This window comes from Rhineura floridana, chromosome 10, assembly GCF_030035675.1.
Source record: "Rhineura floridana isolate rRhiFlo1 chromosome 10, rRhiFlo1.hap2, whole genome shotgun sequence".
Taxonomy (NCBI): domain Eukaryota; kingdom Metazoa; phylum Chordata; class Lepidosauria; order Squamata; family Rhineuridae; genus Rhineura; species Rhineura floridana.
Window position 1 is genome coordinate 41,964,931 of NC_084489.1, and position 12,212 is coordinate 41,977,142.

Genomic DNA, 12,212 nt, shown 5'->3' on the forward strand with positions numbered 1-12,212 from the left:
GGTAACAGCTAGACAGAGGCTTAGCTATATAATTTTCTGAAACAGAATGCAGTACTTGCATATGCTAAACATGGGAATTAATTATAGTAATACCTCATTTAACAAAGTGCATGTGTTCCTGGACATTACTTCTTTAACAGAAACTTTAGTACCAGAGGTAGGAATAATACTGAAAGAATAGGGATAGGTTCCTACACCACAAAAAAGAGCAGTTCAACATATTTCAGCAAACTTTTTATTCAAAACAATAGGCATGTCTGAAATGAAACAACCAGGTCAGGTAAGCTTTGCACATGGACCACTTAAAAGGCTTCTTCCAAAATGCACCCAGGGATGCCTGCCTTGCCTTTTTTTCTTTTCTCATGTAGCATCTTGCTGTAGCAATCTAAAACTTTGAGCGCAGTTCTCCTCTCTGTACACTCAAGCAGGCAGGCAAGGGGCAGCCGCCACAACCACCCTGTGATTGCTCTCTCTCTGCCATCCTCCCCTATATTTGAGCAGACACATCTGCAGCAAACAGTGTTTCCAGGGCACCTGAAACATTGTTTATTGTGGAGGTGCCTGCGCCACCTGTCAAGGAGCACCATTCTAACCATGTGTGAGAGCTGCCTGCAGCAGCTGCAGTCCAGTAGACAAGGAGCCATACTCTGACTATGTCAGAGTGTGCGCCCCCTCCGCCCCCCAAATAGACTTTGTTAAAAGGAGCTTTGTTCTTCGGGGATTTGTTAACGAATATATTACTGAACATTTTTCAGCTAGCTCTCTTTTAGTTTCATGTAATTTCCAATTGAAAATTTGTACTTCGTAAGGACATGATTTTGGATCACTTTCAATCAACTAACCATATTAAATCTTTCTATTAGAATATACAATATAGCATTACAAGCTGAAAAGGAGATCTAATGGTACAGAATAAGGAAAAGTCTAAACGAGTAGAAAGTGGGAAAGCACAATGAGCTGGTCTTAAGCCTTGTCTACACATACAAAATAATGAGGTGGCAGCATTCCAAGGGTAAGAGTAGACTGTCACTTCAAATTCAGTTGGATGACAGCAGGGTTTTTTAGTGCTGCCCCATGCAAGGAGAAAGGTACCATGTTAGGAAGAAAAGTTCTAATCCCGCCTTCTTGCTGTTGTGCTAGTTTTCTATCTGCATGGATTTTTTAAAAAAGGTACAGTGGTGTGAAAAAGTATTTGTCTCCTGTCTGATTTTCTGTGTGGGTGCATATTTTTGGCACTGAATGTTATCAGATCTTGAACCAAAACATATTAGTGAAAAGGGAATCTGAGTGAACAAACAAAAAATTTTGATACTTATTTCATTTATTTATTAAAGTTAAGCAACACCCAATGCTCCCATGTGAAAAATTGCCCCTTTAGACTCAAAACCTGCTTACGCCACCTTTAGCATCAGTGACTTCCTGTAGTTCTTGATCAGTCTCTCACAGCACTGTGGAATTTTGGCCCACTCCTCCATGCAGAACTGCTTTAACTCAGTGATATTTGTGGGTTTTCGACCATGAACTGCTACTTTCAGGTCCTGCCAGAACATCTCAATATGGTTTAGGTCTGGACTTTGACTAGGCCATTCCAAAACTTTAAATTTCTTATTCTTCAACCATTCTGATGTAGACTTGCTTGTGTGTTTCAGATCATTGTCTTGCTGCATAACCCAGCTGTGTTTCAGCTTAAGCTGATGGACGGATGCCCTGACATTCTCCTGTAGAATTCTCTGATACAAAGCTGAATTCATTGTTCCTTCAACAATGGCAAGTCGTCCAGGTCCTGATGCAGCAAAGCATCCCCAAACCATGACACTGCCACTACCATGCTTGACCGTTGGTATGAGGTTCTTCATGTGGAAGGGCTATCAAGGACAGGGCTATCAATGGCTACTAGCCATGATGGCTGTGCTGTGCCACCCTAGTCAGAGGCAGCACGCTTCTGAAAACCAGTTGCTGGAAGCCTCAGGAGGGGAGTGTGTTCTTGCACTCGGGTCCTGCTTGCAGGCTTCCCCCAGGCACCTGGTTGGCCACTGTGAGAACAGGATGCTGGACTAGATGGGCCACTGGCCTGATCCAGCAGGCTCTTCTTATGTTCTTAATGCAGTGTTTGGTTTTTGCCAGATATAACGGGGCCCATGTTGCCCAAAAAGTTCCATCATTGATTCATCAGTCCATAGAACATCGTTCCACAACTCTTGAGGATCATTGAGGTGCTTTTTGGCAAACTCTAGACGAGCATTCATGTTCTTCTTAGTAAGCAGTGGTTTCCTCCTTGCTACTCTGCCATGAATCTCATGTTTACACAGTGCCTTTCTGATAGTGGAGTCATGAACACTGACCTTAGCTGAGGCGAGAGGCCTGTAGATGCCTGCATGTTGTTCTAGGGTCCTTTGTGTGTTCTTGGATGATTTTACACCTTGTTCTTGGAGGGATTTTGGCAGGATGGCTACTTCTGGGAAGATTCACTACTGTCCCAAACCTTCTCCATTTGGTCAATATGGCTGACTGTGGCTCGATGGAACCCTAGAGCCTTAGAAATGGCTTTGTAACCCTTTTCAGACATATGCATCAACAACAGTTTTCCGGGGGTGTTCAGGAATTTCTTTGGATCGTGGCATGATGTGACTTTGGAATCTGTGTGCTGGCAACTTCAGTCTGATGGCAAGGGCCCAAGTTAGTCAGATTGTTGGGCAGGGCTGGCCCAAATCAGGCCTGATTGTTTACCAAGGTATTCAAACATCTGGCCCTAATAATCCCTTTCATTAGGTTGAGTTAACTAGGGAGGCAATTACTTTTTCACACAGGGGCATTGGGTGTTGCTTAACTTTCTTTAATAAATAAATGAAATAAGTATCAAAATTTTGTGTTGTTTGTTTACTCAGGTTCCCTTTTCTCTAATAGGTTTTAGTTCAAGTTCTGATAACATTCAGTGCCACAAATATGCAACCACGCAGAAAATCAGACAGGGGGCAAATACTTTTTCATGGCACTGTATAGGGGAACTTTTTTTTAAAGTCTACCTGCAGTCTGCCCAATCCTTTCTAGCACTTCATTCTGTCGATGTGTAGACAGCCTTGAAATTACAAGCACGCAGAACTATCTAGTCCAGTGGTTCCCAAACATTTCCCCCCACAGACCACTTGAAAATTGCTGAGGGTCTTAGCAAGCCACTTCATGATTTTTCTGACTGTTAAGCAACTCTAATGTGCTGAACTAGATGCTGCATGATTTTTAATGGAATGTTTATTACTCCTTTTATTTCTTATGCATTGTATTTTATTGTATTCCATAGAAATCAAATTGCAATAAAATAAAATACAATATAACAAAAGAAGCATTAACATTTCAATAAAATATCAATACGAACATTTAATGTGACAGATGCGTCTTCTACTACCAACCCAGACATACCATGGACCATGTAAATGAAGCTCACCAGTTTCGGACGCCTGATCTAGAGCATATCCAACAGGAATGAATTTGAAAGATGAGACCAGATATAAGGCCTACCAGCCATGTGTATTTAACTTAAGGAAATCAATTCATGAAGATGCTTGCTCCCCCCCTATACATACAATTTTCATTACTGATTATTAAGAAATGGAGACTTCAAGAGATTTGTATTTATTACCACTTTGCTACTTCCTATGTCGTTAAGGCAACACAAAAATACTGTAGGGTAATATGGTCACTGTATCCAAGAAAAATACTTTCTAGAGGTGTTTTATGTTCAAGGCAAACTGCACAACCTCTTTCCATAACAGTGCAAAGCTTTTACAGCCCTCTTTATTCTAGAGACGGACATTTCCTAATAAAGCCACAGTACTGGTCATATCATGACTTAAAATGAATTACGTCAGAAACCAAGATTACTTCAAACAAAATCTGAATGATTTTAGCACAGTGTAACAAAAAGTAGTGGAAAGTGTATCACTGACACTAAAAAAAACAGCAGTTGCCAATATGTATGCCAGAAGTGGCCTAGAATAGACAAGAAATATATTCTTTGACACTACTTCTAGAACTAAGGTCTCAACATAATAATAATAATAATAATAAAATAAAATAAGCCCAGTTTATCTAAAGGAGCGCCTACAACGCCACCAATTATGCCGCCTGACAAGATCAGCCACACAGGGCCTTCTCTCAGTCCCGCCAACTAAATCAGCTAGATTGGCGGGAACTAGAGAGAGGGCCTTCTTGGTGGCGGCCCCCACCCTCTGGAACTCCCTCCCACAAGATCTTCGGCACGCCTCTTCCCTGAATATGTTCCGCAAGGCCTTAAAAACCTGGCTTTTTCAACAGGCTTTTGGGACTTCTGGGGAGGCTTAATTTTTTATGATCGAATTGCCTCCTACCCTGCATTGTTGTTATCTTAATTTATATTGTCATATTGTATTTCACTGTATTGTATTTGCTGTATTTGCTATATGTATGTCGCCTAGAGTGGCCACTGGCCAGATAGGCGACACATAAATTAAAATTTATTATTATTTTATTATTATTATTATTTTGTGGGGTGTATGTATGCTGCCTATTTTATGAGGGGATTATGTAGTTGCTGTGTTTAGGGGTGGTTTTAATGTTTCTTGGGAGGTGACTAACAGAATTTTGCCTGCTGTATGTGACTTTGGGGCATAGATTTTGCCTGTTTGTGGTTTTTACATTTTTTGTGACTAGCTGTGTTTCTCTGAGCATTAGTTTTCCTTCTGTGAAACTGGCTGTTTTGTTGTGCTCGGGGTGGGGGGAATATGTAGTTTGGCATCTCTCTAAACCTCTGTTGTGCTCAATTTCTTGGAAATTTATGTATCCTTTGTGACAAGATGGATCTCCTTAGTAGCCATTTTGTGACTAGGCCACCACCACCCACAGTGGTGTCCATGAGCATCTCAAATTTCTCACAGTGCACAGGGCTCAAGAAGATTGACACCCCTTGCTTTAGAAAATGTATCTGGTAAATAATAGACAACTGGACTAAAACATTTCACTGAAAGGATGGCTTGTATTTAGTTTGACCTAGTTTAGCTAGTCACAGTTGAAAAATGGACCATTGTGCTATATATCACTAATAATAACAGAAATATTACTAACAGTTTGCCCACTTTAAAGAAGTTATTTATAGTTAATTACAGTAATAATGCTTTTATCCAACTACGTTTAGAAGCCTGCTTGGATACCCATTAGAGTATCCTCATGCCCCTTCTTCAGTGGCACTTAGAAACTTCCAAACTGTGGCTTTCTGGATTCTGACAAAACGACAAAAGTATAGTTGCCAATAAACCACAAAGTTTTTTTATTGCTGCATTTGAGGGAAAGAAAAGGCAAGGAGGAAACAAGCATTACATCTGAATGCCTTTTAAGTGAAACAGAAGTTCTGAGGTGTATTCCAGATATCCTGCATAAGAAAGGAAAGGATACCAGGTTTCTACAAATACCTGTTTGCAATTTACATTGTAGGTAAATGTCAACCTCCATACAATTTAGACCTCTTTGTTTTCCAAGTTAGAAATGGAACCCAACCATTACTCAATATGCTAGTGTCCCAATTCTACAAAGGATCCTTGCTTCTAATTCATCTCATTAACTAGGAGAATTATTTGTTCATGACAATTTTCTTGCAGTAGGAACAATTAAAATAAATCTACAAAGTTGCAGCGCTACAATCCTACATACAAAATTATGTGCAATTCCAACTGATTTTGACAAGACTTTGTTTTGCACTTATGTGTCTACACTTTTCAACATAATTTATGTTCCTGTTCTGCTGGTTTAATAGAAAGGTCTGTAACTTTTCCTCGGAGAATCAAATAAGCAGTCAGTTTGCACAGTGTTTTCCAGGCTCCTGAACAGAATCAGAACAACATTAGATGAACACACACTGTACATATTACTCAGGTAACATTTTATTAGATTATTATTTAGTTGCAGAATAAATTCATGGTCCAACTCTGGCACTGTAATCACGACTTTTAAGTAACGGCTTAAGTCTTAAATCATCCGCTCTTTTATCCATCCATTCACAAGACAAAACTAAAATAATGAGAAGTATTAGAGTTACCTGCCATAAGTGTTGGTGACAGCATAAACTTGTACACAAGACAATGTAACTCGTAGTATTGCAATCTGTGACGTGTTTCTTATACTAAATAGCTGGAACCCAAAGTGTCACCTGTGGTGTTCTGCACACACTGGGACTTCTCAAGCGTATCCATGCCCAACACAGCCTTTTGTACCACCCAAAAACACATTCTTGAAGGTCAGGGACCCTCTGGCCCAGCAGTCAATACAATGCAAGCAAAAAAAGTATTGGTAATTTCTAGGCAGTTAATATTTTGTACATATAATCTACTATTTTGCTATTGTGACTTAAAATTAGATATACCCATATCACAGTTAAATTTTATTATTATACTGATGCCACTGCTAAAGGATATTCTCAATAGAGCACTTACCTGCAACACTTGTAATGGTGACTGGAACTCCTTGAACTTGAACACCTGCAGCACCCAAGTTGGCTACACTTACTGTTTGAAGATTAGGCACTGATGCAATCTGGGCAGCATTTAGCGTTATTGGTGTTCCAGCAACAGCTACTGGTGCAATTTGAGCTATAGTACCACCACTTGAAGATACAGGGGTAATGGTTAGTTGCTGGGGTAATCCAGCATTTTGAAGTTGAAGATTTGAAAGACTTTGAAGATTCTGGACCTGTACTGTCTGCCAGCTGATCTGTCCTGATGGAGTTAATGTTGGTGCTCTTATGAGCACTTGAGTTGGACTCATTGCTTGTAGCTGAACATTTTGCAAAGGCTGCTGCTGAATTGTCTGAATAGTTTGTCCTGACTGAAGCTGAAAAGATTGTGGAGAAATAGCCTGAATGATCTGCTGTTGTGGCTGTTGGATCTGTATCTGCTGCAGAATTGGCTGACCTACTATTTGCACCTGCTGCAATGAATTTGTTTGATCCTGCACATTTTGGAGTCCATTAGACTGAAGCTGACTAGAACTCTGAGCCTCTGTTTCTGATGTGGTTGTTTGAGGTTCTTCGGTACTAGGCTCAGAACTGCTTGTTGTGCTTGCATACTGGCCTGTTTCTGCTGTACTTACTAAAGTTTCACTGCTTGTTAGTGATGTGGATGATGTAGTTGTGCAAGTGGAAGAGGAAGGAGGAGAATCTGGCATTGTACTAACAGAAGCTGTTGTGACAGGTGTGGATAGTAGCTGATTTCCATTGGACACTCCACTATCAGTGGGCTGGGGGATCTGTCCAGAAGTACTACCAGCAGCAACATTTATTACAGGTAACGCTAGAGTCACTCCCCCAATGTTTATAGGCAGTGAAGTTACAACTTGTGCCTGAGTGCCAGCAATGGGCAGCTGCAATGGAATAGAAACACCAGGCCTAATCTGGACTGGCACTGTTTGATTTGCCAAATTCTGAGCAATAATGTTCCCAGAAGCTGTCCTATTTGTGGCTGTAATAATAGCTTGATTATTCCCTGCAGGGATGAGCTGAATTTGACCCTGTAAATCTGGCAGAGCTGTGGTATTAGCAGGATTGATCTGAATTTGTTGACCTTCTGTTGTCTGAATATGTGGAATCACTTGGTACTGAACACTACCCCCTGGATTCTGCACTTGAATGACTTGAAACTGTCCTGGAGTTACTCCAGAAGAATTGCTTGACTTTGTTTTTGAAGGGGATGCATTTCCATTGTTGCTACTGGAGGGACTTGCCGCGCTTGAAGCAGCAGAAGATGCTTGCTGGATGTTGTTTTCTTTTGAAGTAGGAGCAGCAGCAGCGGCAACAAGCTGCCAAGCATTTCCAGCAAGCTGGGTTGTTACTAATTCTAACTGTTGTGGCTGATTCTGAAGCTGTACCAAACCTTGACTTGGATCTATAATAATCTGTTGTCCAGTTGCTTGATTCTCACCAGGAGTCCCTATTTTGCTGCAAGTTGCTGCCAGCAAAGCCAGAGGAGAAGGCTGAGAATCCTGACAAAAAACATGGCGCATTAGGAGATAAACAGGACTTCTGAACTGCAAAGCAATACCAGGAGTATTAAAAGACTGCTAAAAAACAAGACAACTAAACATATGGCAATAACCTATCATGCAGCATGTTAACTAATAAAGCCATTCACCCCAGCCAAGAGTTTCATAGTCTGCTGAATCTCCCACATACATCTGCAATAAATACAAGAACCCCTAACCCTTCCTCAAATACATCTAAGCAATAAAGACTTGAACCCATTCATTAAGCCACAAGGTGACATTTCTTGAACTGAACGGAAAGTAATTGAGCCAGTTTTTTAAGTTGGCAAATTATCCATTTTCATATGTTTTACCTGAGAGGCTCCACTTTTGCTTTTCTTATTGTTGTTGTTTTCAGCCTCAGGAGATTTCTCCCCCTCGGAGGGCATAGCTTCCTCCTTCTTTTGATCTGCCAAAAGACAAAACAAAAACACAACCCATTAAACATAGCCATTCACTTTTAACTTGCACAAAGGGTAATCTATCAGTACATTCTCACCAGCACCCTGTCCTTCATTCTTACTCTATCCGAAAGCCCTCAGTCCATATTATTACTGCAGAAAAGGGAGACCTAAAAAACGTGGTTTGAAACCCGGCCCACGGGGACTGGCGAGCGAACACCCAGAAAGGGGAGGTCTGATTGGTTTCTGCTCTCGGAGACTGTAAGGCGGGAGGGGGGTAACCACCCACAAGCCTCCTCCTCCTCCTGCCCCTAAAGCATCTACGGCTACTGAATGGCCCAGGATGCTTTAGGGGCAGGAGGAGGGAGGCGCAAGGGAGGAGAAAATGGGAGGAAACAGAAAGGAAGGAGGGATGGATGTGCACAGGAGGGACGGCTAGAAAAGAAAGGGGGAATGGAAGAGGGAGGAAAGGAGGAGGGACCAAGGGAGGGATAGACAGACAGGGAAGAAAGAGGGACCCAGAGGGAATGGAGAAGGCAAGGTGGGATGGCACGGGAAGGTGCGCCGGGGTGGCAGAGAGAGAGAGAGCGACAGAGGGGACGGCGGAGGCTGGAGGGAGCGAAGGAAGGAGGGGGCTACATACCGCTCATTCCGCATTAACACCCTCTGAGGCGCGGCTCGAGGAGGAGGGGAGGGACGGAGGGCGGGGTGCTGGGGGTAGCGGCGGGGAGAAGGCCGGTCGCTGCCGGAGCTGGGAGGAGCAGGTCGGCCTATTTTTCCACGAATGGCCGCCGCTGGGCTGTGGCGTAGATGCCCATCTCTCCGCCCGCCTCAGCCCCAGCGCCTGATTGACAACTTGGAGCTGGCCGAGGGAGGGGGGAAGAGAAGAGAGAGGGCTTGGGGATGGAGGAGGGGCGGGGCCCTGCGAGGCCCAGGCTGACACCCACTGAGGAGGGAACCGAAGCTAGAAGAGACCGGCCGGGAGGGGAGGAAAGGGGGAGGAGCGAGGGCGGCGCGAGCCTCGCACGAGCCAAGCCCTTGCCTTGCCTTAAAACTGGCAGGCCGACCTGCAGAGACTGTTCATAGCCGCGCAAGAAGGGAAATGGGTGGGAGGAGGAGGAAGAGGAGGCGGGGCTCGCGGTGGTGGTGGGGAAACAAGCTGGACTAACAGCCGTTGCGGGGGGGAGGGTTGTTTCGGGGTTTTTTTGCCGCGCGCTCGCTCTCTTGACAGCGAAAGGAAAGCAGGGGCGGGATCAAGGGCGGGTCTAAGCAAAGGGACTTCTGTCCTCCATCCGCCCCTCTCTAGCAGAGGAGCCCGCGGTACTGCAGCTAAGGCACTGATTGACAAGCGCCAGAGAATCAAGCAGCGAATGAAGTGCGGAGGCGAGAGACGCGAGTCAACTCGCGCGCCTGTAACTGACAGCGCGGGAAGGATGCGTTCCCGCAACCGTTCCCCCGCTCTGGTGTCCTACGCTTTGGAAGGAAGGCCTCGTTTTTTAATTGCTCAGAACAGGCTTATTTCTTCTTTAGGCTAACCTGAGCCACCTTTTATTTTTTGCCTTTCCTGGGGCGAGGGGAGACAGCTAACCCCCTCACAGGATATGTACCTCCAAATACAAACCTGATATTTTTGAACCCTTGCTTGTGATTGGTTTTAGTAGAGCGTACTGCATGTCGGGAAGTGTAGTGCTCAGTTGAGTTCGCGCGTGCGCAACGCAAGACAGGTGATTTGCTTTCACTCGCCTCCCCAGAAGCCCTTGATATGGTTACTTCATCACTTACAGTGAACTATCATGTCTCTGGCATACAGTGCAAGCCTGAGAAATAACCTCATTTTTGTTTTGGAAACTTTAAAAGGAAAGAAAGCTGATGGTGACTGTCGTTTTGCCAGTTGTGGCTTTACATGCTGAGTGGGGTCCTATGCCTTTCCAGTACAAGAACTTCTATCATCTGTAACTATTGGCCTTTCTGACTGGGGCTGATAAGAGTTGGAATCTTAATATCTGGAGAGTCACAGATTCCCCATCCCTGCTCTACAGGTTGAATTTTTGAATGACTAAAATCTGGAATATCCTTTCTGTTCACATATGGCAGGTATGGCAAGACCCAAATCCAGAGGATGAAAAAATAATTTCAGACTCTCCACTTATAGTTACTCAGTGATTGCTTCTTATGGCAAATGAACTGCAATTTAGTAGAGCTTGCATCTTGCACTAAAAATCACCTCTATAACCACAGAGATAATAAACCCAGCAAGGTTGTAGGGAGGCACTTTGGTTTTCATCTCATCATATTTGGACTCTAGACCTGTTTCTTAGCTCAGAAAATGCCATGGTTCAGAGCCAAAATAGCCATTATGTGGGAGATCCATGACTGGATCTCCTGATGTTTTTTAACACATGAGAACAGCTTACTAGATCAGGCCAATGTCCCATCTAGTTCAGCATCCTGTTCTCACAGAGGCCAGCCAGATGCGTGTGGAAAGCCCACAAGCAGGACCTGAGCACTAGAGCATTCTCCCCTCCTGCTGTGTCCAGCAACTGGTATTCTGACCAAGGAGAAAGAGCATAGCCATCATGGGTAGTAGCCGTTGACAGTGTTATTCTCCATGTATTTGTCTAATCTTTTACTGCTATCCAACAAATGCAGTTATGTGTAGGAGGGGTTCCCCCCCCCCACATACTAGTTCTATGAGAGGGGGAATCCCATAGCAAGGTTTAAATTCTCCTGTTCAGCCTGCAGTTATGGGTTCCATGTTCAGGCCTCCTACCTACAGGGTTATGGAGCTGTCATTATCAGAATGACAATCTGTCATTTCCTGTTTGGTCTTTGGAGGGGGGCACGGTTCTTACTGAAATGGTGTTATGTAAACTGCTGCTCACCGCTCCTATTATTTTGCTGCTCCCTGTGTTTGGGCTGCCAGTAGATTCAAGCTTCTGCCTGAGGGGATGCTTGGAGAGCTTGTCGCTACAAGCTCAGTTACTGCCTTCCTGCTTTCCTTGGCACAGATGCCACTTCAAGAGAAGAGAAGACTGTGCTGTTCCTGCCAGCTTGCTTGTGCGTTATATGACTAACAGAATATATACTGGTTAGAGTGATGCCATTGTTATCAATTCATTGGTGCTTTCTGTACACAGCTAATGTGGGAGACATTGTCAAGGTACAAAATTGTGAGTTTTGAAGTCAGCCATTATTGTGAAGTTTATTTCTGTGCAGCCTTTTAGCCAAAAAGGTATGAAATTTGTGTGAAAACTGAATAGAAATGGTAGAACATAGGGGCACTGTACACAGTAATTGTTAGGGTTATTACAAACCACCGGTCTTTCTGAAAAAACATCTATTTCCTTGTACACTGATGTCTGGTTCTCTGTATCTTGGTTCATGTGCAAGCCATTTGGATGAAAAAAATGGACACCCAGTAACAATCCTTAAAGATGCCCTGTCACCTAGAACAAAGTAAAAAAGCAAAAGACAAAACCTTGCCCTATGTTCTGCTTCATCACACTTTCCACCATCACATAAGGGCAGCAGCTCAAGCAAAGGACCAGGAACTGGTGCCAACCTGAAGCAAGGTCACACTCAGGACTCTAGATAAGACTGAAGGTGCTGATTCAAAGACACATCCATCCTACTCTAAGGCAAGGAGACAAATTACTTATTATTTATTGCATTTATATAAACCTCCCCCCCCTAGCCAAAGCTCTCTGGGTGGTTTACAACAATTAAAAACATATAGACAAATTTAAAAAACAAATTTTTAAAAAGCAATTTAAA

At 43.4% G+C, this 12,212-nt stretch overlaps 1 protein-coding gene across 4 annotated transcripts in view; it reads right to left on the reverse strand.

Annotated features, from left to right (window-relative positions):
* SP4 (Sp4 transcription factor) overlaps nt 1-10,098 on the reverse strand; it is a 48,506-nt gene extending 38,408 nt beyond the window's left edge. The window contains exons 1-3 of one of the 4 annotated variants that reach the window (XM_061586041.1): nt 10,060-10,098; nt 8,352-8,446; nt 6,456-7,998 (exon numbers count right to left, since the gene is read on the reverse strand). In XM_061586041.1, the coding sequence (XP_061442025.1) occupies nt 6,456-7,998; nt 8,352-8,426 (1,618 nt within the window). In that variant the 5' untranslated portion in view covers nt 8,427-8,446; nt 10,060-10,098. The other 3 variants (XM_061586044.1, XM_061586042.1, XM_061586043.1) reach the window with 3 other exon arrangements.
* Between the last annotated feature and the right edge of the window lie 2,114 nt (nt 10,099-12,212).